The sequence below is a fragment of the Solea solea genome, chromosome 18 (assembly GCF_958295425.1).
Source record: "Solea solea chromosome 18, fSolSol10.1, whole genome shotgun sequence".
Taxonomy (NCBI): domain Eukaryota; kingdom Metazoa; phylum Chordata; class Actinopteri; order Pleuronectiformes; family Soleidae; genus Solea; species Solea solea.
Window position 1 is genome coordinate 19,004,572 of NC_081151.1, and position 26,951 is coordinate 19,031,522.

Consider the following 26,951-nt stretch of genomic DNA (forward strand, 5'->3'; position numbering starts at 1 on the left):
ATCATGTGTGTTTTTGTGCTGAGTAAACACACAGTGAAACACACAATGAAGAAGTATCACACTGACTGAACTTTCCTGACTACTTTATTCATAACAGTAGGAAACAATGTCAGGTAAAGGAACCAGAAAGTTCACTATTGTCTCTGATAACAACAGTAACAACAACAATACTTTTTCATATGCATGATGTGCTTTTAAATATTTTTCGAAAGATGCTTTACAATTTAAAATAAACTGATTTAAAAATACATTTAAACAGCAATATTACCAGAAGTCACATTCATATCCCTCAGAACAGGTGTTTATATCTTATGTACTTTATTCTCATAATATTACAACTTTTTTCTCATGATATTACGACTTTTTCATAATGTTATGACTTTTTCACTCATAATATTACGACTTTTTTCTCATACTATTACTTTTCTCATAATGGTAAATCATAAAAAAATGGGTAGACAATAAATAAACAAGGACATAAAAATGTTCTTTGAAATGATGATGATTAATTGGTTTGGAAAAATCGATTAATTGACTGAACAACTGCAAATTGTTCGATAAGGAAATCAGGAACGCGCGTGAAATGACGAGAATGAGTGAGTCAGTAGTGGGGAGTGGTACTTTCCGAGGCGCCCGTGAAGGCAGCATCAGTCTCCGGGCTCCTGGGTGTGTGTGTGTCTGTGTGCAGTCACTTCAGCTCACAGACTGGGAGCGAAAACACCAGAAACCACAGTCCGCGTGCCTGTCAGCGAGACCCCGTGTTTGAAAACTTCTGCTCTTCCTCCAGCGCAAGGACAGAATGGGAAACTACCCGAGCTAGTTTCTTGAAGAGGACATACATTCAGAGGGGAACTGTGCTAAAACTACCAGGTTAGTTTAGCTCACCACACACACACACACAGCTGTATTCGCGGTCATGTCAGTTGTTGCTTCATCTTTTAGCCAAGTAGCCTGTGTGAGCCTCCATTTGTTAACTCGTGTTAACATTTTTGAAGTGAAACGAATCGGGTGAGTCAATTCGCGGTTACCAGCCTTACAGTGAGCTAGCTTTCGTTTCCTATTTGCGTGCCACCGCTTAGCTAGGTAGACTGTCACTGCCCAGTTAGCCAGCTAACCTCAGTAGCTCGTGTTAGCAAAAGGGTTGTGTTTGTGTGTGTATGTGTGTTGGGAATTGGTGTAAAACATGAGGACATTAAGGTTTATAAGAGACAAGAACGCTGCATTTGAGTAATGTCAACATCGCACTCGAGTCTTGCCCCTGGTTGGCTGCTGTGAGACTCAAGGTTTTTCACTCGGTGTCGTGCTTTCATGGGTCCAGGTTGAGCATTCGGTCCACACCATCTAAGTCCAGTGAAGGACCAGGAGCACAGTGGACATGCAGACCTTTCTTAAAGGCCGGAGAGTCGGCTACTGGCTCAGCGAGAAGAAGATGAAGAAGCTGAACTTCCAGGCCTTTGTTGATCTGTGCAGGTATGTGGTCAAAATGAGTGTAAATCTAATTGTATTATTCATTTAATTTGATCCAAGTTAATCTCAATGTGCGCCACATTAGAATACAAGTATAAACACCATCTACTAACCAGGTTCACCTTGTTCACTACATCTAATCAGCACAATTCAAATTCCAGAAGTTGACATGCAGACATGATCAAATTAATCTGGCGAAGTTCAAACCAAGCTAAATGCTACATTGGGTGCCACTTTTGACCTATTTAGCTGTTGTGACTGAGTTTACCTAATAAAGTTTAATAATGCACCTACATATGAATATGAGGAAAAAGAAGTGCATCACACACCCATCCTAATAGACCCAGAGCAGCACACACAAATCACAGTTGTGGTACATATAATTTCCTCTGGCAGTTTGTTCCAGAGAGTGGGACTGTAATCACTGATTGGGTGCACTCTTCAGATTTAGTTGGGATCATGGGTGCATCTAGGAGACCAGAGTCTAAAGATCTGAGGGTTTGTACACAGTGAGCCAGGCTTACATGTACAGTACAGACCACGGAGCAGTACTTTGAAATAGTCTCTGTATTTGACTTTAAGCCAGTAAAGACATCTAAGTATTGAAGTAATGATGTTCAGCTTTTCAGTTAGCCAGAACACCAAGAGCAAATCAGCTTGACATGCATCCACACAGTGGGCCTACTTTTATAGGGAATGGCCCTTTCGCAGTTTTCATTCGAGCTTTCTCTTTCACACAAGGTGTCAGTTATTTCGCTGCTCATGTTTGTAAAGGTTATACTAAAATTACATCCGATACGAACTTTGGCTGCTTTAATTACTTTATTTTTCCCTGTAATTTAAAGACATTTCATAAATGTCTCAAGTTAAGGTGGCCAACGAAGGCATCAAGCCCTGAGCGTGACTTCTGTTTTTTTTGTAATGTCTCAAGTCAGTGCTTGTTGAGACGTGGTGCGAAGCGGGAATGTGTGTAGGTTGAACTGCTGATGGTGTTTTAAGGTTCTCTGTAACAGAACAGGCTGTTTAAACAGGTGTTATTATTTTCTGAAGCTCTGAACGTCATGGCAGGTGTGTGAAGAAAGAAGAATAACAACATTTAAAGTGCTCTTATTCTATAGAGTTAATTTGTTAGTTGTTATTGTGAACATGTGTTGTCACATATCAGTCTTCTTGTCTCCAGATGCGAGATGACACATTTATCAACAGCAATTTATCTGCAAAAATTTCATTATGTCCTCATAATGACAATAAAAAATTCTTGAATCTTGAACAAAACATACTTTAGAGCCATAACATGAGTTTGTTCAAGGGTGTGTTTCTACTGCAGAAGAGATTTTCTTTATGTGTGTTGGCTACTTCAGGATGAGTGAACTCTTCTTCAGATTTTCTACAGCTGCTGTACAGAAGATTGGCTTGGTGAGGGGCTCCTTCCAGTGAATGGCAGCAGTCTTATTAAATGCCATTGCAGTCTTGCCTAGCTGCCTGTGCTGTATAAGGGTTGCAGATTGCTTGAGAATGTCTCAGCTTCTCCCTTTAGGGGTAGTCACAGCAGATCATCTGCCTCCATCTTGCCCCCTATCCCTTGTGTACTCTTCTGTTAAACCAACTGGCCTGTCCTCCTTCACTCCATCGTAAACATCCTTTGTCCAGTATAATCACTATCCCTCCTGTGCACATGATGACCAAACCATCTCAACCTGGCCTCTCTTACTTTATTTTGAAACTGTTCAACCTGAGCTGTCAAATATTCTCATTTCCAGTCCTATCCACCCTGGTTACTACCAACAAAAATCTCAGCGTCTTCAGCTTTGCCAGTTCCACCTCCTGTCTTTTAGACAGTGCCACTGTCTTTAAGCCATACATCATAGTTGACCTCACCACTATCTTGTAGACCCTGCTTTTCATCGACACTTGTCTTTACCCACTCCACCCTGCCTGCACTCTCTTCTTCATCTCTCTTCTTTCCATTGCTTTGGATGGTTGACCACAGGTATTTAAAATCATCCACTTTCCTTCCGTCTGAACCCACCCGTCACACTGTCCTCCTCATACATGACCTGCACCACCCTCTCTGTCACTCCTGACTTCCTCATACAATACCACAGTTCCTCTCTTGGCACCTGATTTCTCTTTCTCTAGATCCACTGATTCACTTTCTATACATCCACAAACACACAGTTCAACTCATTCTGGCCTACTCTATATTTCTCCATCAGCACTCTCAAAGCAAAAATTACATCTGTAGTACTCTTTCTTGACATGAACCCATACTGCCGCTTGCTGATCTTGACCTATTTCCTTAACTGAGCTTCAACAACACTTTCCCATATCTTCATCTTCAGATTTCCTGAAAACAAAAATATGAATTAATCACAGCAGTTATTAGTCATTAGATCTAGCAAGAATACACCCCGATAGATCAGAAACATTTAGTGTGCATGGTGGCAATTTTCACCTTTTCCAAGAGAGTTGTTGCCTGATCAACCCTGCACTGATTACCACGCTGTAATCCACCAAACATATAATAATCACATCACACATAATCCCTTCTCCTCCCAGAGCTCAACTGTGTTCAATATAAAAAACTTCAAGAAAGGGTGTGTGTGTGTGTGTGTGTGTGTGTCAGAAGATTAGGACGATCGGATTACGATTATAACCTTTAGACAATCACAACAAATACAAGTACATGTCTCAAAGTGGATTACCTTGTCATGCACATGATCATTGCCACATGGTTGCATTTTCACTCACTTCTCTCTCGTCTTTTGTTCTAGGCCTTTTTGACGTGTTTCCTCCTTTTTAAGAGGAAGGAAAAGATGGAACAATTATAAACTCACATTTTGGGCTCTTCTTTTTATGTTTTAGCTATCAATTATTTGGTCTTAAGACACTGGCCTGTGTCAGTCCTTTGTAAAATGTCCAACGGCTTGCTGTTTGTGAATAGGGCCAAATCTTATCAAATACTGAGATAGGTTTTATTAGGGTACTAGGGCACAAAGTGCGAAGGACCCTGTAACTGAAGAAGAAATTAATAATTTTGGAAGTGCTTTCTGAGCAAGTCGCCTTGACGTTTAGTATACTGGCTATTTGATCAAACATTAACCTTGTGCCAGTTGTAATATGGTCTGGACATTGACTGATCAGGTTTTTCTCTCTGTTGTCATGTGGCATGGAGCTGACACTGCTTCACAGGCATGTCTTGTGCAGCTGGACTCTAAAGAAGGTGCCTGCTGGTCAGAGCAGTTTGTGTCCCTTATGTAGCAATTTACAGTTTCCCCATTAAATAGACTAAACCTGATTTAGAAAAGTGCAACACCCTTGAAAATGGTCGGCCGTGGGCTACAGTGAGTGACAGGAAAATGTTGTCATGGCAAGGCCACTGCTAACTAGGGCAACAGCACTGATTAGAGTTCCTTGAGGGACTGTTTGTTATCTTTTACCCAAATGATATGATTAATGGAGGAAGTTGGAGACTTTGATTATTTAAACAACTGTTAACATGCAAATAAGTCATTACATTGATTTTCTGTTTTTGGAAAGGTTGGCAACACATCAACAACCCAAACCGGTAAATCTGCTTCACCTGGTTGGCCTGCTTTACCTCTTACATGTTTTAACATAATCACAAAAGTGTCTATCATTGTTACTGCTCTAAAAGTCTTGGCCACACCTAAAGTCAATCAGTTTGGGGTAATAAAAAAAAAAGAAGTCATGCCATGTTTTTGGTCACACCTCCATGTCCTTGTGTCAAGCTCAGGCTGTGGGCTACCTCAGTGCTGGATCGTATCCTTCACCCCTTTCTTTCTGCTAGCTGAAAAACATTACAAGAGAGCAGGCGATTACCATGTCTGAGATGGGACGAAACCAAAGGCCTCATTGACACCACATGAAACACTCCAGCTGCAGTATTAAATATCCACATTGTTGTGAAGAGCTGAATGGCTGCACTGCTGTAACCATGGAGCTGTAACCTCAAAAACAACTGCCCACAACAGGCTGTGTTGGTGGTAGTGCTGGACTGATTTAGCTCTCATTGTGAATTGCCTCCAACTAGGAGATGGGTGTTTTGTCCATTCAAGTTTTACTTTACTTTTTTTTTTTTTTTCAAATGACACTTGACAAGCTAGTTTAACCACAAATATGCTAATGCCCTCTCTTCTTCTCTCTGTAAGGGTTCTTGTTTTTCTCTCAGTGGAGAAGTTTGTATTGATAAATACAGCAGCTTTTAAACATCATCTGCACCTCTGTAACACCTTTTGTAGAAAAGTTTTTCAAATACTGTGTTGTGTATACACCTGTTAACAATGAGGTTCTTCATCTTAACAGCAAAATGTACAAGTGGTTCATTATGTTATAAGTGTCACCTTTCCCAACAACTGCACATTTGTCTGGGTCTGATGGTTGCCAAGCAACCACTTTTCATCTGAAGAAGAACATTTCTTTGCTGTCTTTGAAAAGCGCAATGTTCCCCGTGTCTCAAGAGGGATTTGGTATTTTGGCTGTCTTGCTATCAGACTCCTTTATTGGATCATGATGGTATAATTTATTTGTGACAGGTTGTGTCAAGTGTGTAAATCAGTAGCCTGTGATCTTATAGATAATACAGGGCTATTGAAATTCCACTATTCCACAAAATTGTATTCATTCCACATCAAAAAATGTTACTTCCAGTGTTTTGTAATGTCTGCTTATGACCGATTAATGTCACATTAGGTTTGGTCAATTTAATGAGTTTTCCTTTTTTTCCTGTTGCAGGAAACGAGGAATAGAAGTTGTTCAGGTAAGTGGACAACACATTTTATCTCATTTTAGTCTCTTTTTTCCCTTATAGTTTTTTTTAATGGTTTATTGTTGGTTTTATTCAGATTTAGTGTCTTTTGGTAGAGTTCAATTTCAAAACCCCACTATTCACAACATGTACATACATTTTTCGCATTTGCACAATTAGCTACAACAAGATTGCTGCTTCCTACATATCTTATGTAGCCACTTCACAGTCTTGGTAGTTTCATTTATTTTCCAAGCACCATCGGTCATAGTCAGACCAGACCAGATTATGGTCACTGTTGAGCTGTGATGCATCATCTTAACACGATATTTCTGCTAGCTCTGTTGAACCTCAAAGGAATTAACTTGTGTGTGTCTCTGTGCGTGTGCCCAGAGACATATTCTCTAGAATCAAAAAATTGTATGGATACAAGCAGCTACATAACTTGTAATTATCATCATTTGAATGAGTCATGTGACTGAGTCAAAAGAATGGTCTGTCTCTCATGAGTGAGCTCCACTTAAAGTTGGGTTGGGTGCTCATGCATGTTCAGGTAAATGCAGCCCTCAGGGAAGTGCAGCCTGCTGTCTTTATTAGAAGACGTACAGCATTCTACACTCTGTAAGTAAACACGGCACGTACAGCCACATAGAGGAGCTCAGTGCTCAGAAGTACATATCAGTTAAAGTGGTTTCTGCAACTGAAGAGGAAAGTCTCCCAGCCTTTTCTCTATTTTAATGTGGTCTCTTGTCTTCAGGGGAGGTTCTTCTTCCCTTCACTTTGAGGTTATTATTTTCCTCTCCCTCCATTATCAGCACACCCAGAAAGAGCTCTGTCGTGGGAATGGGTCCCAAAGTAAGCACGGCTTTGTTTCCCACTGTACACTCAGCCTCTCCTGGGAGAGAGAGCAGATCCTCACAGACCATCAGCTCGGGGTACCCAGGGACTTTGAACAGTCCTCCAGCCAGACTACCTGTTGTACATTGAGTTCCTTGCATTCACCAGCACACTGGTTGTCACTGCCAGCTGAGGAAAGCTCAGTTTACCCTGACACCCAGAGGTATTTTTTCAGTTCACTCTGGTAATATGGTAGCTTGGGATGCACCCAATGCCAGTCAGTGCCCGTACTGTCATGACTGTATCACAAGCGAACATAATAGTAGCCTTTGTAATGGGTTGGCCTTGTTATCCATGTTTGTGTACAAAGCTGTCTTCTCCTATTGCACAAGTGGATTCTGTGCACAGCAACACTTTCCTACGAACAGTCATTTGGACTGTTATGGTTTAAAAGCCGTGGTCAGTATATTGTAATACCTCCTGTATGACGCATGGTTTGTTGTTCGGTTTTGTCCGATCATGCAAAATCAGACAGTCTTTATCATCGATTTAACATTTATGTGCTGAAGAAGACAAATCATCGATCCTCTAAACGATGGTACTTTTCCATTTGTGTTTTTTGAAGCTTGAAGGATGGGTGGGAGTTTTCCACTTGATTTATCTCTTCTGCTAACCTTGCCTCTGTGGTTTGACATACCAGCTGATCCTGATGATAACAACGTAACCTCCAATGTGGCTATCCAATGATAAACTAGTCCTAGCCTTTTCATCTTGTAGAATTGATATTACTCTTAACATTAAAATAAAAGTTAATGGACTTGACAGTGGTTATGTTACTCTGCATGAACAGATTTTAACTATATCTGGCTGTCCGCAGGAGAACAGAGGGTTCTTTTGTTTGACTTCATGTGATTACATGTTTAGCCTTTAGCGACGTTTAACTCACGCCTTTTTGCAAGTACAGTTCATTATTACTCCCACCTATCCTCCAGTTTTTCCTCCTCTGATGTCTTTGTTCCCTCCTCAAAGTGGTTTTGCACCACATTGTGCCGAACCTTAAGGCCTGAACTCATGAAAGCCACCCGCGCTATGCTCGGTATTTTCACCGGACTTTATGACAGAGCTAGATAAAATTAACTCGTCAGGCTCGGCCATGAGGATGCTAATATTCACTCTGAGAGACAGATATGCTATCACATCAAATGGCGGTTGTTTGAGTGTGGTGTCCAGGCAAAGTTACTTAGTTACCACTTTTATAATGGGGTTAGTCTTTAGGCATCTCTAATTATTTCCTCCTTACAATTGTATCTCACCCACAAATGGAATCTTTGGAAGCTGACAAACAAGAAATTATCTTTCAAAGACTTTATCAATCCTCCTGTGCACCATGATTCAAAGACAGCTGGCTATCATTGAGACATAGCAGTTAGTCACCTACGATAAGGACCAAAAGAAACGCTGAGTTGTTGCAGCCAAGATTGTGTTTATCAATGTATGATCATCAGTACATTTTCTCTGATTAATTTGACAGAACTGACCTCATTTGTAAGATAAGATGTGTTTGGCGCATGATGATGATAAATGAGATATTAAGCAGTTGACTAAGTCATCTTCACCGTTACTCTATCAACTCGGGCTCCTTTTCTCTGTTATGCTTTAAAGCATACATTTCGACTGAGAAACTGCACTCAACTAATATTATGATGATAAAAGTGGCAAAAACATTGTCTCACACACCACCAGTGAACAACAAATTCACAGTATAGAACAGGTCTTATTACTCTGAGGACTCCATGGATGCTGAAGAAACACTCATTAGCCTAATTAGCCCCCAGTTTGACTACATGTGTTTTTTTTGACTGGAGATTCACCTTTGAGTTGATCCAGTCTAATGTTTTTTTCCGTAATTCATGTGAGGTGTGGGCAGCAGCCACATTATCTTAGAGACATATGTTTCTTTTAGACAAGGGTGTCGAGTGCCACACAGTTTACAAGATAAATCATTCATCACCTCTGTCTGCACTGTACACACAGTCTTGCACTGGTTTAGTCTGACTACATAGCAAATCCAGGTGAGATTTTCATTGAACCATATAAAAGAAAAGCAGAGCCACGTAGACAAAAAAAAAAAACAACTGCTCCCAACAGCGGAACAGTGTTGAAAACTGAAATACACAATGAGCTTTGTCTTCACTGTTTGCTCAAAATCACCGTTCTTGTTCTTAAATTTCCCAGGGGTGTGGCTTGGCTCGTGTGAAGCTGCATCAAAAGCTGAAACTATATTGGCTCTGACCTGCCCTGTCCCTCCAGGATCCAGCATATTTTCTGTCGTGTTCATCAGTGTCACGGCCCACTGCTAGCCCTTAGTCCCACAGGGACGTCAGCTGACATTTCTGCTTTTAGCATTTAGCAGGACATCAGTGAATTTACTGCTGGGTTTTTTGGATGAGCTCTAAAGCAGGGGTCATTGTAGACTCACACGGAGTAGAGAGCCTCATCCCCTGTGATGCATCTTTGCCAGTGGGTGTTGACCCCCATGATGTAGAGTCCTGTTTTTGCTGAGGGGCCAGACTGTGGCTGGGCCCTCTGTGTTGTGTAAGCAAGAGATTTAAAGCCTTGCCTCACCGGAGTACACAAAGTCCCATCCACCCAGCCCTGTTACGCTGTCATTGCTTGACCGACAGAAAACCAGAGCGACCGGCTCTGTTTTCGTGACTCGCTGCACCTAACACTTCTGCTGAGTACATGTCACCTTTGCTTCTCTCAGTATTTAGGTTGTTTAAACCCAGTAATAGTCTGTCCACAGGTGACAACTCATTATAAGTGTTGACTTTCCAACATAATGCTGTTATGGTCATACCAGCATGTATGTGTTTAATGCCATATGCTCACGTGTCTCTGCGTGTGTGTGTGTGTGTGTGCGTGCGTGCGATCAAACACAACACTCCCCATAAACCTGCTGGACTGCTGCTGAGACAGACACCACAACCTCTATTCAATCCAAGATGCTATCCTTCTAGTTTTTGCAAATATGGTTTGATTTTTTACCAGTTGTTGTAATGCTGTAGTCCTCCTGAAATAACACTAGGATTATCTCTAGTATTTCCATGATGTTCAGCAGGATTAAGCAGTTTTTAAAGCTATTATTTTGACAGAAACGCATTAGTATGAAGACTGAACAACATAATCAAAGATGAAGAAGTCTCTCATTTTCCTGTTATTGAAAATGACATTAAATTGCCATTAAAGACAATACTATTGTAATTATTAACACCCTCAGCTCTACTTTTACACAAATATGGTGAAATAGAGTTACGTTTACCTTGAGTTACATGTACCTAGACACTGAACATTTTAGGCCTCATTGGCATTTATACATTTTTGCAGCTCGTGTTGTCATGTGGCTTTTGTGGGACCTGCTGCAACAAGCAAAAGAAATAGAGCATGGAGGAGAATGAATCCCCGCTGCTTTAACATAGGCAAAGAAAAAAATGTGCTGCATTCATGTAGCATAATGAACTCTGAAGGGAATAGAGCTTTAACAGTACACTCTGTACGTCACACACTGTGTGAGCCTGCTAAGTATTCTTGGGGGGCTAAACTAAAGTTTTTTTTGTCTCTTTAGTACAAATATATGTAGAGACTAAATCCAAATCAACTTACATTAAACAGATAAACCGCTCTGTGTAAGTGACATTTTGGGGCAGGGCCAGGTGTACTCTAATTAGTCATCTATCTCTCAGACATCCCAGAATCATTAACTTGAATGTGGTGGGTCTGACTGCGGCCAACCCTAAACCAACTGAAACTCTGTGCAGTTTTACAGTTCTTGTATTGATCCACACCCATTTGAGTGAAGTGTATTGCGTAATGTATGAACAGCACAACGACAGTGGGTTTCCTTCCGGGCTCTGGCTTATTTGAACAGGTGGTAAATACTGTCCTTTGTCTGTCATGACCCACCTGATCATGACAGACAAAAGACAGCTATCTCCTGATGAGCAAATGAGTTAGTGTAAAACTAACAATTCTCCGTATAGTGTTAATGTGTGTGCACTGATTTTATTCAAACCACCTCTTAAATTCAGTCTATTATTTTCATTTTACCCATGAAGTAGTACCCATGATGCACTGTTCAATTATTTGTCAGTTTTATTAGGTGTGGTAAAATAAAATATCAATTTTCTAGCCAGAGATTTCTGAGTTGGTCTCAAACTATATGTTCCACTCCCTCTTTGCCCTTTTCTGCAATTACAATGCCCAGCCTCATACTCTAGTCACACAATCCTTTTGGCATGCATACTTCTCATTACCGTAACTCCTGGACGGGAAGTGAAGTGAAACAAAATCTCCCCTCTGTCTCTTTTAATGTTCTTACTTGTATTTGTGTGAGCACAAATGCTGACCCACATAAGTGGTTCTACACTTGGAGAGCTGGCTGTGCGACTTGTAAACTTTCAGGCCAGTGCAGTCAGACTTAGGCTGTGGTAAACTTCAAATGACTACTAATGTAATGTTTTCTCAGAGGCTGTTGAATACGCTTAGTCAGAGGTCAGGCCTGTGAGAGATTGTTTGTAACTTGCAGTGAAAGAGGTGACAACAGAAATAAACCCTTATGGAGTTGTAATACAAAAGAAAAGCAACAGAATCTCTAACTGTGCCAAATTGTTGCAGTAAAGGGGGGAGCAAATGACTTTTTGTGCTCTCATGACAACAAAGAGGCAGGGAAGAAATGTTTATTTGAGCAAATATATTATTAGATGGAGAAAATCCTATATTCTATCGACAGACTTCTATATAAATCTTTAGGGCACTGGCAGATATATGACCTAAGTAACACTGAAAAATAAAGAAATATCAACATTTTTGAGTACACTTCTCATTGTCCTCACTGCACGGTGCATGTACGAGTTCCATCTATCATTTAGCAGGGTGATACCTTGGGTAAATGTTTTTACCATGCAAATAAGATTATTGATGGGAATAAACAGTTGGTAAAACAGTAACAATCCACCCAAAGGTCACATGCAAAAATAGAAAGGGTTTGGCATTGTTCACAGAATACAGGCATCAGTGGACAAAGGGGGTATGGACGGATAATAGAGAGACATTTGACTTATGCCACCTTGACAAAAGTGATGATCACAATAGTTTGAATGCTGACATTGTGATTTATGTAATTGTTAATGAAAGATCAGTGAATCAGATTTATATTGAGTGTTTGCACTTTTGTATGACATTGATGAATCACAGCAGGTCTTTTCATTGTTACTAAAAGCACTGCAGAAACCACTCATCACCTCTTAGAAATAAATGTTTTTCATGGATGATTGCTTAAGGTCTAACATTTATAAATGTCGTAACTCAATGCCTGAGTGTACAAAGGAACCTGTTTGCACTATAATTCTTGACCCATGGTGGTTCTCCTCTCTCCTTAGCTCGATCTCAGCCAGCCTCTGGAGGAGCAGGGTCCTTTGGACGTCATCATCCACAAACTGACTGACCTCATCCTAGAGGCTGACCAGAATGATTCACAGGCCGTGCTGCTCGTGCAAAGAGTACAGGTATACGCCTTAGTCTGCCATTGTGTCTCCTGCATATTCAAACGTAGACGAGGGAGGTTCAGGAATGTGATCGCAACGTTTATGTTGACCTCTAGCACACATGTGACCGCTTGATAAATTTGTTTTTCTTTGTCTTTGCCATTTTTCTCATTTTAAATCTTTGAATATTGAAGTTGCGTTTTGACCTCTTGAACAGTTCGTGCAAAACAACTGATAAATGTGTCTTTGTGTTTGTGACCTTATTTTATTACACAATCGGTTTAATCTTGGCCTTCTTATGGCCCTCATCAATAAATTAATGTTATCTTTCTGTTTAAAATTATGTCACATAGGAGTGGTTATTGAATTGTTTATTATTGACTAAAATGACAAAATTATTTATTATCTTAAAACTCTAGAACTGCTATAAGCATAAACATTGATGGAGTTGACATGCATATCTCAGTACAAGGAATCAGACAATGTGTTCAAACAATTGAATTGACTAGGCCACGACATCAGTAGCCATACTATATTTGATCATTTGAAAACATGAAACTGAAACTTCTCACATGGTCAGCAGGTCAGAGCTCCAAATGTGGTACCGTGAGCACACTTCACAAAAGTGCTGTGGGTATGTGTGTGTTGGCTGTCTTTTTGTTAATCTGGCAGCGCTATGGATGGTGTGAAAACAATTTCACGCCATCATCTCTCTCTCTCCCTCCCTTTCCCTCCCTCTCTCTCTATTTGAATGACTCAGAGAAACTGCAATCATGGTCAGCGTCACTCAATCCTGTCAACATGTTTCTAACCGCTCTATTAGCAAGGACAAACTGGATGTCGGCGTGAAGCAATCACTTATAAGAACTTTGTCAATATTAACACATGGCTGAATACTGCACACCTTAAAGGTAGACCTAGCTCATTTACAATTAAATGTACACACCTCTTTTGTAAAGCAACATAACAAAAAAAAAAAAGAGTTCAGGTAAACTCGCTGGGTAAAGTGCAGTGGTTTGGCTCTTGTTTTTCTGTCCGTAGAATGATTTGAGTTGGGTTATTTATGAGCTGTGGCTCAGTCCTGTCTGTACCACTTCAGTCATGGCTACTTACCCAAACACAGCTGTCATCTCTAGTAACATTTCCGATTAGAAATGTAAGTGGTGGCTTTCTAATATCACATAGCTGTGATCACAAATAACCTTTTGTGTAGAGGAGGGAGAGAGCCTTCCTCTCCAAAATAGTTTTATATTTAAAACAAAATGTCAAGCTGGAATGCACTCTGGTGATTCAGTGACCTGAGCTGTGAGCCATGCGCACAATAGACGTGAGACAAATGTAATTAGCATAGTTAGGATTATGCATGAAATAATGATAGATAATTAGTAATCTGTGATGGAGGTGGATATTTAATGAAGTAAATTGAATTGATGACCTTTGAATCCCTTTATAAAGAGTTAATAGAAGTACATTTTACCTTGCTGCTAAAGTAGTGAATATTTTGGCTCACTCATCTGGTTGTGCTTAGTGTAAGTGATAAAATGTATTTTACATTTAAGCATTGATGCCTGTTTGTGTCATCACAGTCAAGGCTTCCAACCAGCGGCACACATCATCACCTCTACTGACCAAATTTACTGGGAAACCACATTTCCTTGAGCAGATTTTGTGTCGCCTTAACACTCACAGTAACCTACGTCTGGCTCTTCTCCTCCCTTCATGCCTGCTCATCTGTCTGTCTGTACTTAACTGAACTTCCTTTGAGATATAGAAAAGCAAGTGACAGTCTTTATCAGCAGTGTATTCCTCTACACTCCTGGAAGATTAGTTTGGATTTATTTTTTTGGCGACAGCATGTTTGACTTATATAACAGCTCAGCTAGCTTTGATCAGCTTTGTCCATTAGATCCTGGCAAATCCAAAAGATGGGTCCTCCTTGTCAAGGCAAGGCATTTGTTTACATGCTGTGCATGCATCAGTCTGTGTACTTTTTCCCCCCCGTTGTATGTGTGTGTTTAGTTTCATGCAAACATTTATGACAGTGGAGCTGTGATGTTTTTCAGAGCTGCGATGTGAGCAGGCAGGCTGTTTGTGTAACGTGCAGACAAGCCAGTTTCACCTGAAAGCGCTCCGAGTCTGTAAATATTGCTTAGAAGGAACAAAAAATCCACAGAGCAAAGATGGAACTGTGGAGAGCAGTGGAGGTCTTGTGCCGACAGAGTGATGAGAGGAGAAAGGAGGAGTTATGTGAAAGAGGAAACATCTGGCTGACACAACGGCCGGTCATACTGAGATGTAGCGATGTCTCTTGCTCTCTCACGTACACCCACATGTTAGTCCATCTTTGTGAGGACATTCATTGGCATAATCTTTGCTGGCCACTTGCACATCACCACTACATGTCTAACCCCTCAACATCTCTTTGAATTTGTGAGGATCTGACAAAGTGTCGTCACTTTCTCGAAATGTTTTCACGGCTTTACTTGGATCAAACTGGTCCACACAAAGATAGAGATATGTTTACAAATACACACAGCATGAGGTATGTTTGGGTGATTTCACATGGTGTGTTGCCTCAGTCTGTGGGTTTGACTTTTTGCACGCTCAGTAATACACTACAGTATGTTTCTGCCAGTTAGGACCTGATGGGACCTGTCTGGTCAGGCCTGTAATTATTGTCCGATTCAGTCACATCAATTGAAGTACTTCATGTATAATAAGGTATAAACATTTAATAAAAAGATGTATAACAAGTAGAATATTAATTGTGTGTGTATATATAACTATTGACAGGACAGTAAATGCACCACATAGGGTATTGAAGCCATCTAAGGTGGATGTTTTCCTCCACATCAACTCAAAATAAAACTAAATATTTGGATTATGTAAACAGATATCAGTTCAACAAGAGTTTATGAAGAACTATTAATGGCCATTAATGGTGAGTCAGAGTTTCTATCATAGTCATACGTGCTCGTACGCAATAACTCATGAGGTGTGTGTTCATCATGGGGCTTATAGTTACTTCCTCCTGGATGTAATGATAACTTTTGTTATGATGGAGCAACTCCATCACTGACTGCAGGCAGCATGCGCACACACACACACAGATACTTTTCCGCTCTCCCTCTCTTCCTACTTTCCCTTTGCCATAAATTAAGGGACAGTCAGAGTAGCTTTGGCTTACTCTTACTGTGTCTGGCTCTGACAAAAAAATACAGAATTCGTGTTGGGTTCGGGACAAGTTAGGACAAAAATATTGGGTCGGATTAGGTCAACATTCTCTCAGGCTTGGTTGGGTTCAGAGAAAAATGTAGCCTGAGCCCCACTCTACTACACACACACACACTAAAAAGTGTACAACTAATGTCCATTTTTCATTATTGGAAATGTGTTAAGATAATAAAATAAAATTACATAATCATTGAGCAGTTTGTCATAGAAATATGCTCAATAATTAGTCAGTGTTTTCTTATACATCCTTTGGAGTAATTAATGTTTCAGTCCTGCATACACACACACACAAGATTTACTACTGTTTGCATTGTAAGGTTTGCTTATCTGTCAACTGAATCGTGTTCCTCGATGCTCCTGAGCAGATGTTTCATTTTATACACCATGTTGATATCGTGATGAATATCCTTGAATTTATGTGCCAAAAATGATGTCTACATTTCCATTTTTTCCACCTGTTTTTCATCTCAGGTTTGGCTTGTGTAACATAAACGAACAAGCCATGTGAACACAATAACTTAAAAGTAAAAAGATTTAAATGTCAAATGTCTTTTTTTCTTTCAGGACTATATTGATGCCCACCCTGAGACCATTGTACTTGACCCCCTGCCAGCAATCCGAACTCTGCTGGACCGCTGCAAGTCCTATCAGCTCATCCACAGGATAGAGGGCTGTATGCAAGGTAAGACATTTACAAAACATGGGCCAGTAATACTACTATTTCTACAAGAGAATCATTTATATAAATGACAAATTTGGTTAAATCTCAACCACAAATTCAAATTAAACAATGAAACATTGTCGAGGGAGTTACAAAATAGGAAGAAGGAAAGTGTGAACCGGCTCTGTAGCATCGTTTATTGATAGCATTGGGAAATGCTATGGAAATCCATGGAGATAACCAGTTTTAATAATTGTCCCTTTTGAGTCAACGTTATGTCATAAGCAAGAACATCCAAATTAATTCGGCTGTGTAATTTTGCAATTTGACCAAGCCCTTTCTCTGTCAATAGAACAATACACAGTGCCATGGGTTCCTATCAGGTAAACATTATTAGTGCCTCTCTCTCTTCCCCTTCCAGTCCTTGTTGTTATATAAAAGCGGAAGTTGTTTGAAATAATAAAATAATAAATGAAAAGAAAAAAACTCTGTAATTTCCATAGAGACAGCCTTCTACATTACTTAATGTTATTAAGAGCAGTTGTGGTAACCGGAGGATCTCTGTCTTTCCTCTTCACCTCAAGAGAAGACACATGGGTAAAATATGACTCTCTCTCGCTCTCAATTGAATTACGTTAGTTGATGCTTCTGAGCAGATGTTTAATACTTGCCAGCAGAGAGCTATGCTTATAATCATAATTCAAGTGAGAGAACTGATCTCTCTGTCTCATATCTACCTGTTGGAACCCAATATGAACCAGACTTTGTGTATTTTGTCAGTGTTGGATCAGAACTGTCTGCTCTGTTTCCCTGTCATTGAATCAGTTCTACAAATTAGCCAACATTGTCGTTTGGCTCCAGGCTGAAAAATGCAGTGACGAGAGGAGCACATTTCTACCCACACACTGTAAACATACCTGTGACTCATCCACATTTCCTTTTTCCCCCTTACATGGCAGGGAATGTAAACCTTTTAAGCAATACTTAACTGAGCGTCTATGATAGTGTGTGGGGTGTCAGAGCAATGGATTAGAGGAGTGTCAGCCTGTAGGCAGTGTCAGTGGTTTCTTAAAATAGGACCACAAAAAGACATCTTTTTGTCCAAACAGGCACGGTGGCTGTTACGCTACAAAGGGCATAAGCTGCATTTCTCTGTGTCATTAAGTGTATTTGGTTTGAAGACGAGGATGGCTCATTTACTGCATTTATTGGAAGCTTTTTTTTTTTCTCTCCCCACTCTTCTTCCATTAATGCAAGTGCACTTAGCCCTGCATACCAAACCTCCTTGACAATTGCAGTCAGTTTAGACACAAGCGTAGAGTGTAAGCCATTATAATCCTTCACCATGCCACCATGATTATGGGAAAAACACCATGTAACCAAGGGTGAATGTTCCTTCTTCTGTCAGCACAGAGTGACTGTAAGAAGCTGGTTACAGTCGGAATGAAATTGAGGATAGTGTGACAATGTGGAAAATAAGTCTACCTTGCTTTCTTAGGCACAGGCACTTCCTCCTCCTTATCAGCAGAGGCCATGGAGTCCTGGAGCAGCTGCCTAGGCAACCCAGTACTAACAGGCCACAGCCTGCCATGCCTCACAGTCTCCATGGCTCAGAATAGTGCTCAATTGGAGGAAGCACTTGAGGTGTGCTGGTGCTTTCGATGATGAAATAAATGTTATTTTATCAGTTGAGTGGTTCCTCAGTGTCACTCGGCCTCAGCCACACTACACTTTGTTCTTCTGCAATGAGTTGTTTAAATTCTAAACTCGAAGCACAAGAATTAGGTCGTCTTAATGTTTTCTTGAATAGAAAATAGCCAGACAAGGGCCACAGGACCACTAATGGATCAGTGTCACTGGTTCATAGTTCCGACTCGGTTTTGTGCATCTTATGTGAGCAAGAGCAAAGTAAATGTTACTGAGTGGACACTACTATGAGTTTTGATATCTGAGTTTTGACTGTTTTTATTTTGTCAACTCTTGTGTCTTAACCTCACTCCTCAGAATGAAAGAATTCTCAATCTGACAAAAATCCTCGAGATCAAACTGAAACTCTCCTGCATTATGGTGATGACAAGTAGTCTATGTTGAGGTCTCTTTACTAACTATAATCCACTCCTCAATAACAACCAGCAGAGCAAATGTCCCATTTATTAAAGTGATCAATATTGTAAACACATGGACCTCAAACAGGTCAGACAGGATTGCCCAGTTTGGAGAAGAGATTTCCTGCCCGTCAGCTCCAACTCTACTTTACCACAGTCATTAGATGATGGAGGGAATTATCATTGTGAGGAAAAATCAAAAAAAAAATTCCAAAATAAACAAACCTGTAATTGTAATTGGAGAGTAAGCCTTTCAGAGCATGATATTGAGAATTGCATTCCTCTCAGGGCATAGCTGTGCTTGGAGTTCAATTTAAAATACTGAAAATCCTGCAGACTTGCCTCGGAGGGATGCAGGAAGAGCAGTGAGAGAGGATGCTGGGGTTTCTAGGAAACAAGCTCTAAATAGCAACAGTCGAGTCCAGCCTTCCACCTAAACATCACAGCACTATATGAAGCTTAAGGCAACTTGGCTGTGTTGCACTTAATGCAGAGATAAAGACCGTTGGTGTTACAACATGCCTGGTGAGGCCTCTCTCAGGCACAGAAGTCGGTGGAGTGTATTTATTTGCATGGTTATGATGAAATACCAAGGACAGATGGTCGAATACAGCAAATGATCCAGTTTGTTAAAAGAAAAAGAGAAAGAGAAAAGGAGTGTAACTGGATAATGGCATTTAAAAAGCATTTCATCGCGGAGTCCCATAAACACTGCCCTCGGCACCGCTGGGTCTGCAAGCATGCAGTGTTTAGACAGAGCTAGAGATTCATCCTCCTTACACGTCCCTCCACCGCGCTAATCCACGAAGCGTAGACTCAAGCCAAGCATGCACACTATCACAAACTTTGCCACACCATTCTCCATCTCTTTATTATAAACTTGGAGCTTGAAATGTTTTCTGCTTGACAAGGTTTAGGCATTTTGATGGCTTTTGTTTGACAAAAATGAGTGCCGTCAGTCTCTGGGAACTCAGTGACGTAATGTTTTCCCTTCCAGACTCTTTTCTGAAGGATATTATGCGGCTATTCTTGGCCTAATAAAATAACATCAGCATGATGAACGTAGTGTAGTTGTAGCCCTGAGATGACTGATGAGTAACCGTCAAGGCTTACCGCTCCCAAAAATGGCTATTCCGGTGTTTGCTGTACAACCAGAGGTTACGGAGTACAGCCCAAGCGTCTGTCTGTGAAAGTGAGTGAGCGATCTGTGCTTGTCTGTCACGTACAGTGAGTGCAAAAAAAATAGAAAAATTCAAACCATGTTAGATGTGTTTTGTTCTGCTTCAGTGGTGCAGAGTCGTTCTTGTTAGTAATAGCAAGTTTTTCTAGTAGGAAAAAGGTTTTGTACTCAAAGCTGGTCAAAGCTCATGTTCGGCTATGAGTTAATAAAAACATAAAGATAGTAGATGGACTAGATTATGTGGGTTAAGTGGGTTAAAAACAATTCTACATGACATGGTGAACTCAAGCCTCATAGGTGATAAGAAATAGAGACGGCGTATTGTATAGTTTATCCGGCAAATAAATGTCTTATAAAAACCTTTATGGCCTTGCTGACTCTTCGTGATAGTTGGCTATTTTCTCAATGTCAGTAGGTGAGTGCAATGTAGGGCTCGCAGTTGTGTTAAATGTATTTTCATTTAAAAAGAGAAAAATGTGTCTGTAATAGAAAGTACTTGACTTCTACACCCTGAGTGTCCATCAGATACATCAAAACAACACATAGTAATAGTATGATACAGTCTAATTACAGTGTGACCGCATGCTTTGTTTGTTTGTGTGAGTTTTCCTGGAACCTTGTTTGCCTCGTGCTTCCCCACTCATTTTCTAAACCCCCCCTAAAAGTCATTGTGTGAGTCTGTGTCTGCACCATGTGGCTGTTGTGGGAGCAGTTGAAGTCTGTGGGGCCCCATGCACACCCAGCGTTTAGCACTCAGCACTGGAGCTAATGTGGGCAAATTAGAATCTCCTGACCTCAGCACTAGCGGGGAGCAGAGAGCGTTGCCACTGCTGAGGCCCAGAGCAACAAAGGCCGGCATGTTTCTATTGTGTTTTTGTCATTAGCAGTTTGCCAGCTCTTGGTTTGGCTGCCTTGCTGATTTCCTGTGGTGATATCTCCAAGCTGTTCCCGTATCACCCCCCGGGTTCTATTGTAGAGGGGAAATTGCAGAAGGCAGCACATTCATTTAGACGCGTCCTGAGCCCTGATACGGTGAAATATGACAGAGCTGCAGGATGTTTGTTAGTCTCAGTCTTATCGGAACTGACTGAGCTGCCGCTGCAGGATGTGATGCAAAAAGACGGTGTAAACACGTATGACGTGAAACGCGGTGGATAAATGGTGTTCAGTCCGGGTTGTAATATGTCATAGAAGGTGTACTTTATTAAATGTGAAGCTGTCCTCACAGTGCTCGCTCCTCCACTCCTGCTTCATGCAATGTATGTTCCGTGTCTTTGACAAGAGCACAGACAGGAAAGGGAGTGCATCAGTTGCAGTTTCTTTCTTTTACCTAGATGGACATGAAGATGTGACACTGAAGCTTTCAGGGAAATTATTAACCAACATAAACTTGAAACATGCAATTCAGTGAAGCCAGATCTTTTTTTTTTTGTTTTTATCAAGGTCACCCTTGACACATATTCTCTGTCATTGTTCTTACTGTTGAAGTTTTCAAGACCTCTCTCCATCGCAACTAATCAATCAAATCCCTTTTTTTTTTGTGTTCCTTTACTTTCCATTTTATTAGACAACAGGATTTGCTCTCCTCCATTCATGGTCCTGAACACCGAGTGCAGCCCAGATGTGCTGGAGCAGATCAGGAGACAAGGACTCACATTCCCCTTCAGTAAGTATTCTTTCACAATAGGTTGACCTTTAGGTGACCTTACAGATTGTAAGGTCTCATACAGAGATGTAATACACTAAGACCAAACTAGTTTTTGACCCACTAAAGATGGATCCCACTTTTAAAGCTGGCAGTGTGTAAGAATTGGTGATATCAAATAGTGAGATTGTAACAGACGAAGGACTCCACCGTGACAGGGAGCTATGGTGACCTCTGTATACCAGAAAGGTCCTTGCTGCAGTTGTATTCTTAGGCTATAAAAATCTGTGGGGGGGGGTTTTCAAGCAACTATACCCTTTTACAAATATACAGAACGTACAGGTAGTACATTCAGTGTCAGTGATATTTTTACCTTTTTCCATGTCATAAGTACTTCCAGTTTGTCCACCTTGTTAATACTCTCTTTGTTTCCCCCACACCTTAATTTCCTCCTCAGTTTGCAAAACACGGGTGGCTCATGGCACTAACTCCCACGAGGTAAGAGGCCGCGGGTCACTCACACCCTCCACCCTCCAGTTTACTTTGTGTAAGCAGTAACACTCCTGTCCTGTTACGGGGATTGTCCTTTAACTCCAGTTCAAACAACCAAACCAGATAATGTGCTGCCGTGCCTCATGTCTCAGCTGGAGTCGATACCTGTCAGTCTGGCCGCATAGTCATCATTCCTCCAGACTCGCGGCGTCTCATTAAGTTAGACTTTAACTAGCCTCGTGTCTCACAATGACGTTATGTGTCGTCCCCCGCCCACAGATGGCCATCATCTTCAGCGAAGAGGACCTGAAGGACGTGAAGCCTCCGTGTGTGATCCAGAGCTTCATCAACCACAACGCGGTGCTCTACAAGGTGTTTGTGGTGGGAGACTCCTACACTGTGGTGGAGAGACCTTCGCTGAAGAACTTCCCTGCTGGTCCAGCAGGTGAGGAGACAGACAGAGTGGCAGAGAGAAAGACGGGTAGGGAAGCTCAGGGACTGCCAACAGCCACACAGACTGGAGGGCTGTTGCGAGGCTTCTCCAAATAACCCAATAAAATATCTAATAAAATCTCTTTATAGTCCCGGTGATGGGAACTATTCACCCTTGTAAGAGGTCGGTGTACGCGGTTGGGGAAAAAAAAACAAGAGGTGTGCTCTTTTTCTCCCCCATAAACATGTCGAGAGACTTTACCTGTGAGGTGGCATTAAATACGGGCTTTGTGCTCACACGGATGACTCAAGTATTTACATGCGAAAGAGTAAAGGTTCTCATGCAAAGCAGTCTTGCCATCGGTGCAGTTGTCGACTCTGTTTATGGTGTGGAATTCTGAGTGGTACGACGGAGCGGGCTTGGCGCGCGTCAAACACGTCGAGCCAACATCTGTACATTGTTCTCTGTTGTTCTCCACAGCCTGCACTGTAGCATTGTCCTGTTGGGTGAGTGAGTGAGGTGATGGTGATGGCGATTCTCCTCATGCACCTATCAGCGTTACAACGTTTGTGGTCCTCTAGCCAGACTGCATCTGCCTAACTTCATTAGCGTGACCCTGTACGAGCTGGGGGAGCATATTTATTTGGACAGCGATGGTATTTACTTGTTCCCCTCACACCCCAGCCCTCTCTGTCTCCCTATTACACGCTCCAGTGTTAATCATTGCAATGATAACAAAGAAAGACACATGTGGCAATAAATGAAGCCGTCGCATTTATCACTTATTCAAAGAAAAGCAGTCGCCTGTTACTTTACACTACTTACTGATACACTTTGGAACTAAAGACAATAATTGAACGTGACCTACGGAGCTTTGCTGCCACCTACTGCCTGATATTGGAAACACAAAAAAGATTGTTTAAGGAAATCATGTGTGTGTAAAGCTGTTAAAAAATACTGTTTCTCTCTCTTTGTTTACAGACAGGAAAGCCATTTTCTTCAACAGCCACAATGTGTCCAAGCCAGAGTCCTCCTCAGACTTGAACTCTGTACGTGCGACTTCAATCCCTCCACGATCTCGCAGCGGGTTTGGTCGCTGATTCTAATTTTTTAAACTTTTTCTCAGAGAGAGAACGTGGAGGGAGTGTCTCAGCCCCCCAGCGATGACGTCATCAGGGAGCTGTCCAGGTCTCTGCGGGAGGCGCTGGGCGTGTCGCTGTTTGGCATCGACGTCATCATCAATAACCAGACGGGCCAGCACGCCGTCATCGACATCAATGCATTCCCAGGTACGTGCGGCCTCTCCTCCCACCAGAGCTGGGTTGGTATTTTTAACCACGAGTCCGTATAACCTGCTCATCAGGTGGAACACAAGCTCCGTGTTTCTCAGGTGACTTCAGCTCCTGAAAAACAGAGATGTGGTGATGTCACGTTCTTTTGTGCAGCCAGCTGTGTTTGCTCTGTAATCATGACCCAGCTTCACAGCTGCCCTCAGGTCTTAGTGAGTGTGTTACCACAGAGAATCGTCCTCTGACTGAGACCTTAATATTAAAGGGAGAGGGGTTTTTTTGAAAATGGTTGAACGAGGTTTGGGTTTTTACCTCGAAACATGTCTGGAACTAACTCGAGACATGGAGGCTCAAACTCACTGAAAACAGCAAGGAGACAAAAATGTATGAAAGAAAATTTAGCTTCATGACAAAATAGCCTCCTTATTAAGTGTCTTATATCTCAAGAATGTGTGAGTAGTGAATGGGAAACTTCGGCCATCATTAATTAGCCAAAGTGGAAAGAGTACTGAAATGTTCTACTCAAGTAAAAGTACTGGTACAGCCATTTTCTGTTCACATTACAGTGGTAGTAGCAGCAGGATCCTCACAGTGTGTCTAAAATATGACATGTATCCAGGTTATGAGGGCGTTCCGGAGTTTTTCAATGACCTCCTGAACCACATCAGCAGCGTGCTCCAGAGCCACAACCCCGACTTCACCTCCACCGGCGAGCAGCCCAAAGCTCTGCCCGCGAACACCACGGTGCCCAACAGCGCCATCCCGTCGGCCCCCGGCTGCTGCGGCATGCTGGGCAAAGACGCCGGCGGCAGCCCCTGGATTGTAGAGGGCGACGGAGGCCTGAAGGGCCCGCGTCAGAGACTGGGCTGCAACTCGGCCATGTCCCCCAACTTCCAGCAGCACTGTGTCTCTACGATAGCTACCAAGGCTTCCTCCCAGTGACTGTTCCCCTCTCTCCAGTTAATCCCCGAACAAAGAAGCGGCAGTGGTGACAATATTAATGAATAATAATCATAATAATTATGATGTTAATGACGATAATATATCTAATCAACAAAAACCTTTTCCTATATAGTTATTGAAAATGGTGGTGATTGGCTGTAAACCTTCTCTTTTTTTTTCCCCCTCCCTCTGCCTTTTTGTATTTGTTTGGTTTTGTCTAATGAGACTTAACAGTACTGTAATGTGAACTTTTTTGCCTAATCGCTGATTTATGTTTCTTTCTGTAATTAACGCAAGGGTCCAGATGAGGTAGCTAAACGGGAATGGCCGAGTCAGGATGTGCCACTAAATGTGCAATGTATAGATCCCTTGTGTCCGTATACACACGCAGGTACGATCACATTGCGACAGACCGTGCCAGTGATGTGTGTCTGAATTCTGGTCAATACCACTGACTCTTCTGCACAAAGTGAGGCTGAGAAGAGACGACTGGGCATTTGAACACTACAGATCCCCCCTCCCCCATGGCTGCTTATGTGATGGTGGCCAACCAGCGTCAGGCGATGATTGATTGATTGATTGATTGATTGATTGATTGACAGTGAAAGTGAATGACCAGGTAACTTCAGGCTTGTTAGATTCAACAAACAGTAAAACTGTTTCCCTTTCAGAGTGCCATCTAATTTACTTTGAGTAGGAAAGCACATTTTTAACAAACAAATTGAATCTCCATTATCGCGTGACCAAGTAATTTTTTTTTAGATATATAAATATATATATATATATATATAGAGAGGTCTTTGAGTGTTTTGGTGTATGTCGGGTGTTCATCAAACAAAACCTTGTTTTGTTTTGGAGTCCCAGCTTGAGTCTCTCCAGCGCAGGAAGGACGAGGATCACATTCCTTTCTATGTTTTGTGGCCGTTTTCCGAGAATTCCATGATTTTCTTCCAAATTCCAGTGGGATCCTGAGGTTCTCCCCTAACGTCGGGCTTTTTTTGTCTTCAGTGTTTTTGTCTGTAATGTGAGCAAACTACTCACCTGAGACCCACTTGACCTATCAACAGACCTGCTGTCACTTTTTATCAAGTTGTTAGGGAAATCAGTCATGTCGGTGAGGTCCAGGTAAATTGTCTTTGAGCGCGCTCCGAAATCGGGTGTCATCATTTTTTGCTGTTGATTTCAAAAGATAAGAAAAAAAAATTGGGAGTTTGTTGAACTTAATTCTCAGTTGAAATGAAAGTCAAACAGCACTTATCAAGGGTCCGAGCACACAAATTGTGAAGGACCCTCTTGAAACTGCTCTGTTTATTATTATTATTATTATATTATTATTTTTCTGAGATTTTATGGGGGGGGGGAAATGTTTTATATAAATTAACTGAAAGCATGTGTTTCTGAACAAACAGTGGACATTTACTATGGAGGATGGTAAAATGCTGAATCTGGTTGTCAGAGGGACAGAGGAACCTTGCGGTTGTTGCTGTTGTCTCTCTCTAGCATCTAGTGGGAACAACCACCAACCCTCAGTGCATGCAGTTTATCGCGTTCCCCCCGAGCCTGCGTCGTCTTCTCTTGTCCCAGAGAGCGTCTCCGAGCAGTTTTCATTTCCTCACAGTATCAGTTTATCTGGCTGTTCTCTCGCTTGCAAACCACAAAAGATCACTGCGGCCATCTCACCAGCATCTCTCCGGGACAAAAGAAAACCAATGAGCTATCATATAGTTACACATCATGTTATGGGGTGACATGGTTTTTAATTCCATACACTAAAAGTGTATCCTGAAGGGGAAAAAAACAAAAGAATTCCACCATGTATTGCGACAGGCTCAGGGGGGAAAAGTTCCACATCCCTTTCTCCTCATCTAGGTGTTTCTTCACCCAGAAAAAAAGAGGGGGTGAAGTCGAGAATGCACTCCACTTCAAATTGGAAAGACTGGTATTGACGTACACCACTATACTGTGTCCTATCTCGTGTTCCTAACTGTGCTTCTATATTGGAAATAAATGGTAGTAATGGTTAATCCTTATTCTTGATTATTTCAACACAGACGTGTCATCCTAACCCCCTGGTTTCCTCCTGAATGTTTACTTCTTGGGTGTCTTGTACAGTACGTGTATATATGCCTCCGGCTTACATCCCGTACAGTATATTGTTTTGTATCGGTTCTGTAATTGAGAGAAATCCACAATTTGTGACCCTTTTTTAATTAAATGGCCAAACAAACAGGGCAAAATAAACATGTGAAACATCATCTGTCTCCATGTTGTATTTAGCGCTTACTTAATTGATCGTTTGTAAGGAAAATGTCGATTTATAAATTCTGCATTACCATGAAGTTGATCTAAATGCTT

The 26,951-nt window shown here is 41.5% G+C and overlaps 1 protein-coding gene across 2 annotated transcripts; it reads left to right on the forward strand.

The window, feature by feature from the left end:
• The first annotated feature begins 652 nt into the window (after positions 1–652).
• itpk1b (inositol-tetrakisphosphate 1-kinase b) lies at positions 653–26,851 on the forward strand. Of its 2 annotated transcripts, none has more exons than XM_058616046.1 (11): positions 653–870; positions 1,319–1,470; positions 6,223–6,247; positions 12,511–12,636; positions 16,414–16,531; positions 21,363–21,461; positions 21,898–21,938; positions 22,212–22,413; positions 23,347–23,414; positions 23,492–23,654; positions 24,274–26,851. In XM_058616046.1, the coding sequence occupies exons 2-11, from the start codon at positions 1,376–1,378 to the stop codon at positions 24,594–24,596; spliced, it is 1,260 nt and encodes a 419-aa protein (XP_058472029.1). In that variant the 5' UTR covers positions 653–870; positions 1,319–1,375; the 3' UTR covers positions 24,597–26,851. The 2 variants fall into 2 exon arrangements, with proteins under 2 accessions (XP_058472029.1, XP_058472030.1); XM_058616047.1 differs by having other exon boundaries at positions 656–870; positions 22,212–22,377.
• The last annotated feature ends 100 nt before the right edge of the window (positions 26,852–26,951 follow it).

Coding starts and splice junctions, on each gene's coding strand:
- itpk1b (XM_058616046.1), top strand. CDS start 1,376: ATGCAGACCTTTCTTAAAGGCCGGAGAGTCGGCTACTGGCTCAGCGAG. Junction 1,471..6,222: donor GCCTTTGTTGATCTGTGCAG/GTATGTGGTCAA, acceptor TTCCTGTTGCAG/GAAACGAGGAATAGAAGTTG. Junction 22,414..23,346: donor AGTGGCAGAGAGAAAGACGG/GTAGGGAAGCTC, acceptor CTTTGTTTACAG/ACAGGAAAGCCATTTTCTTC.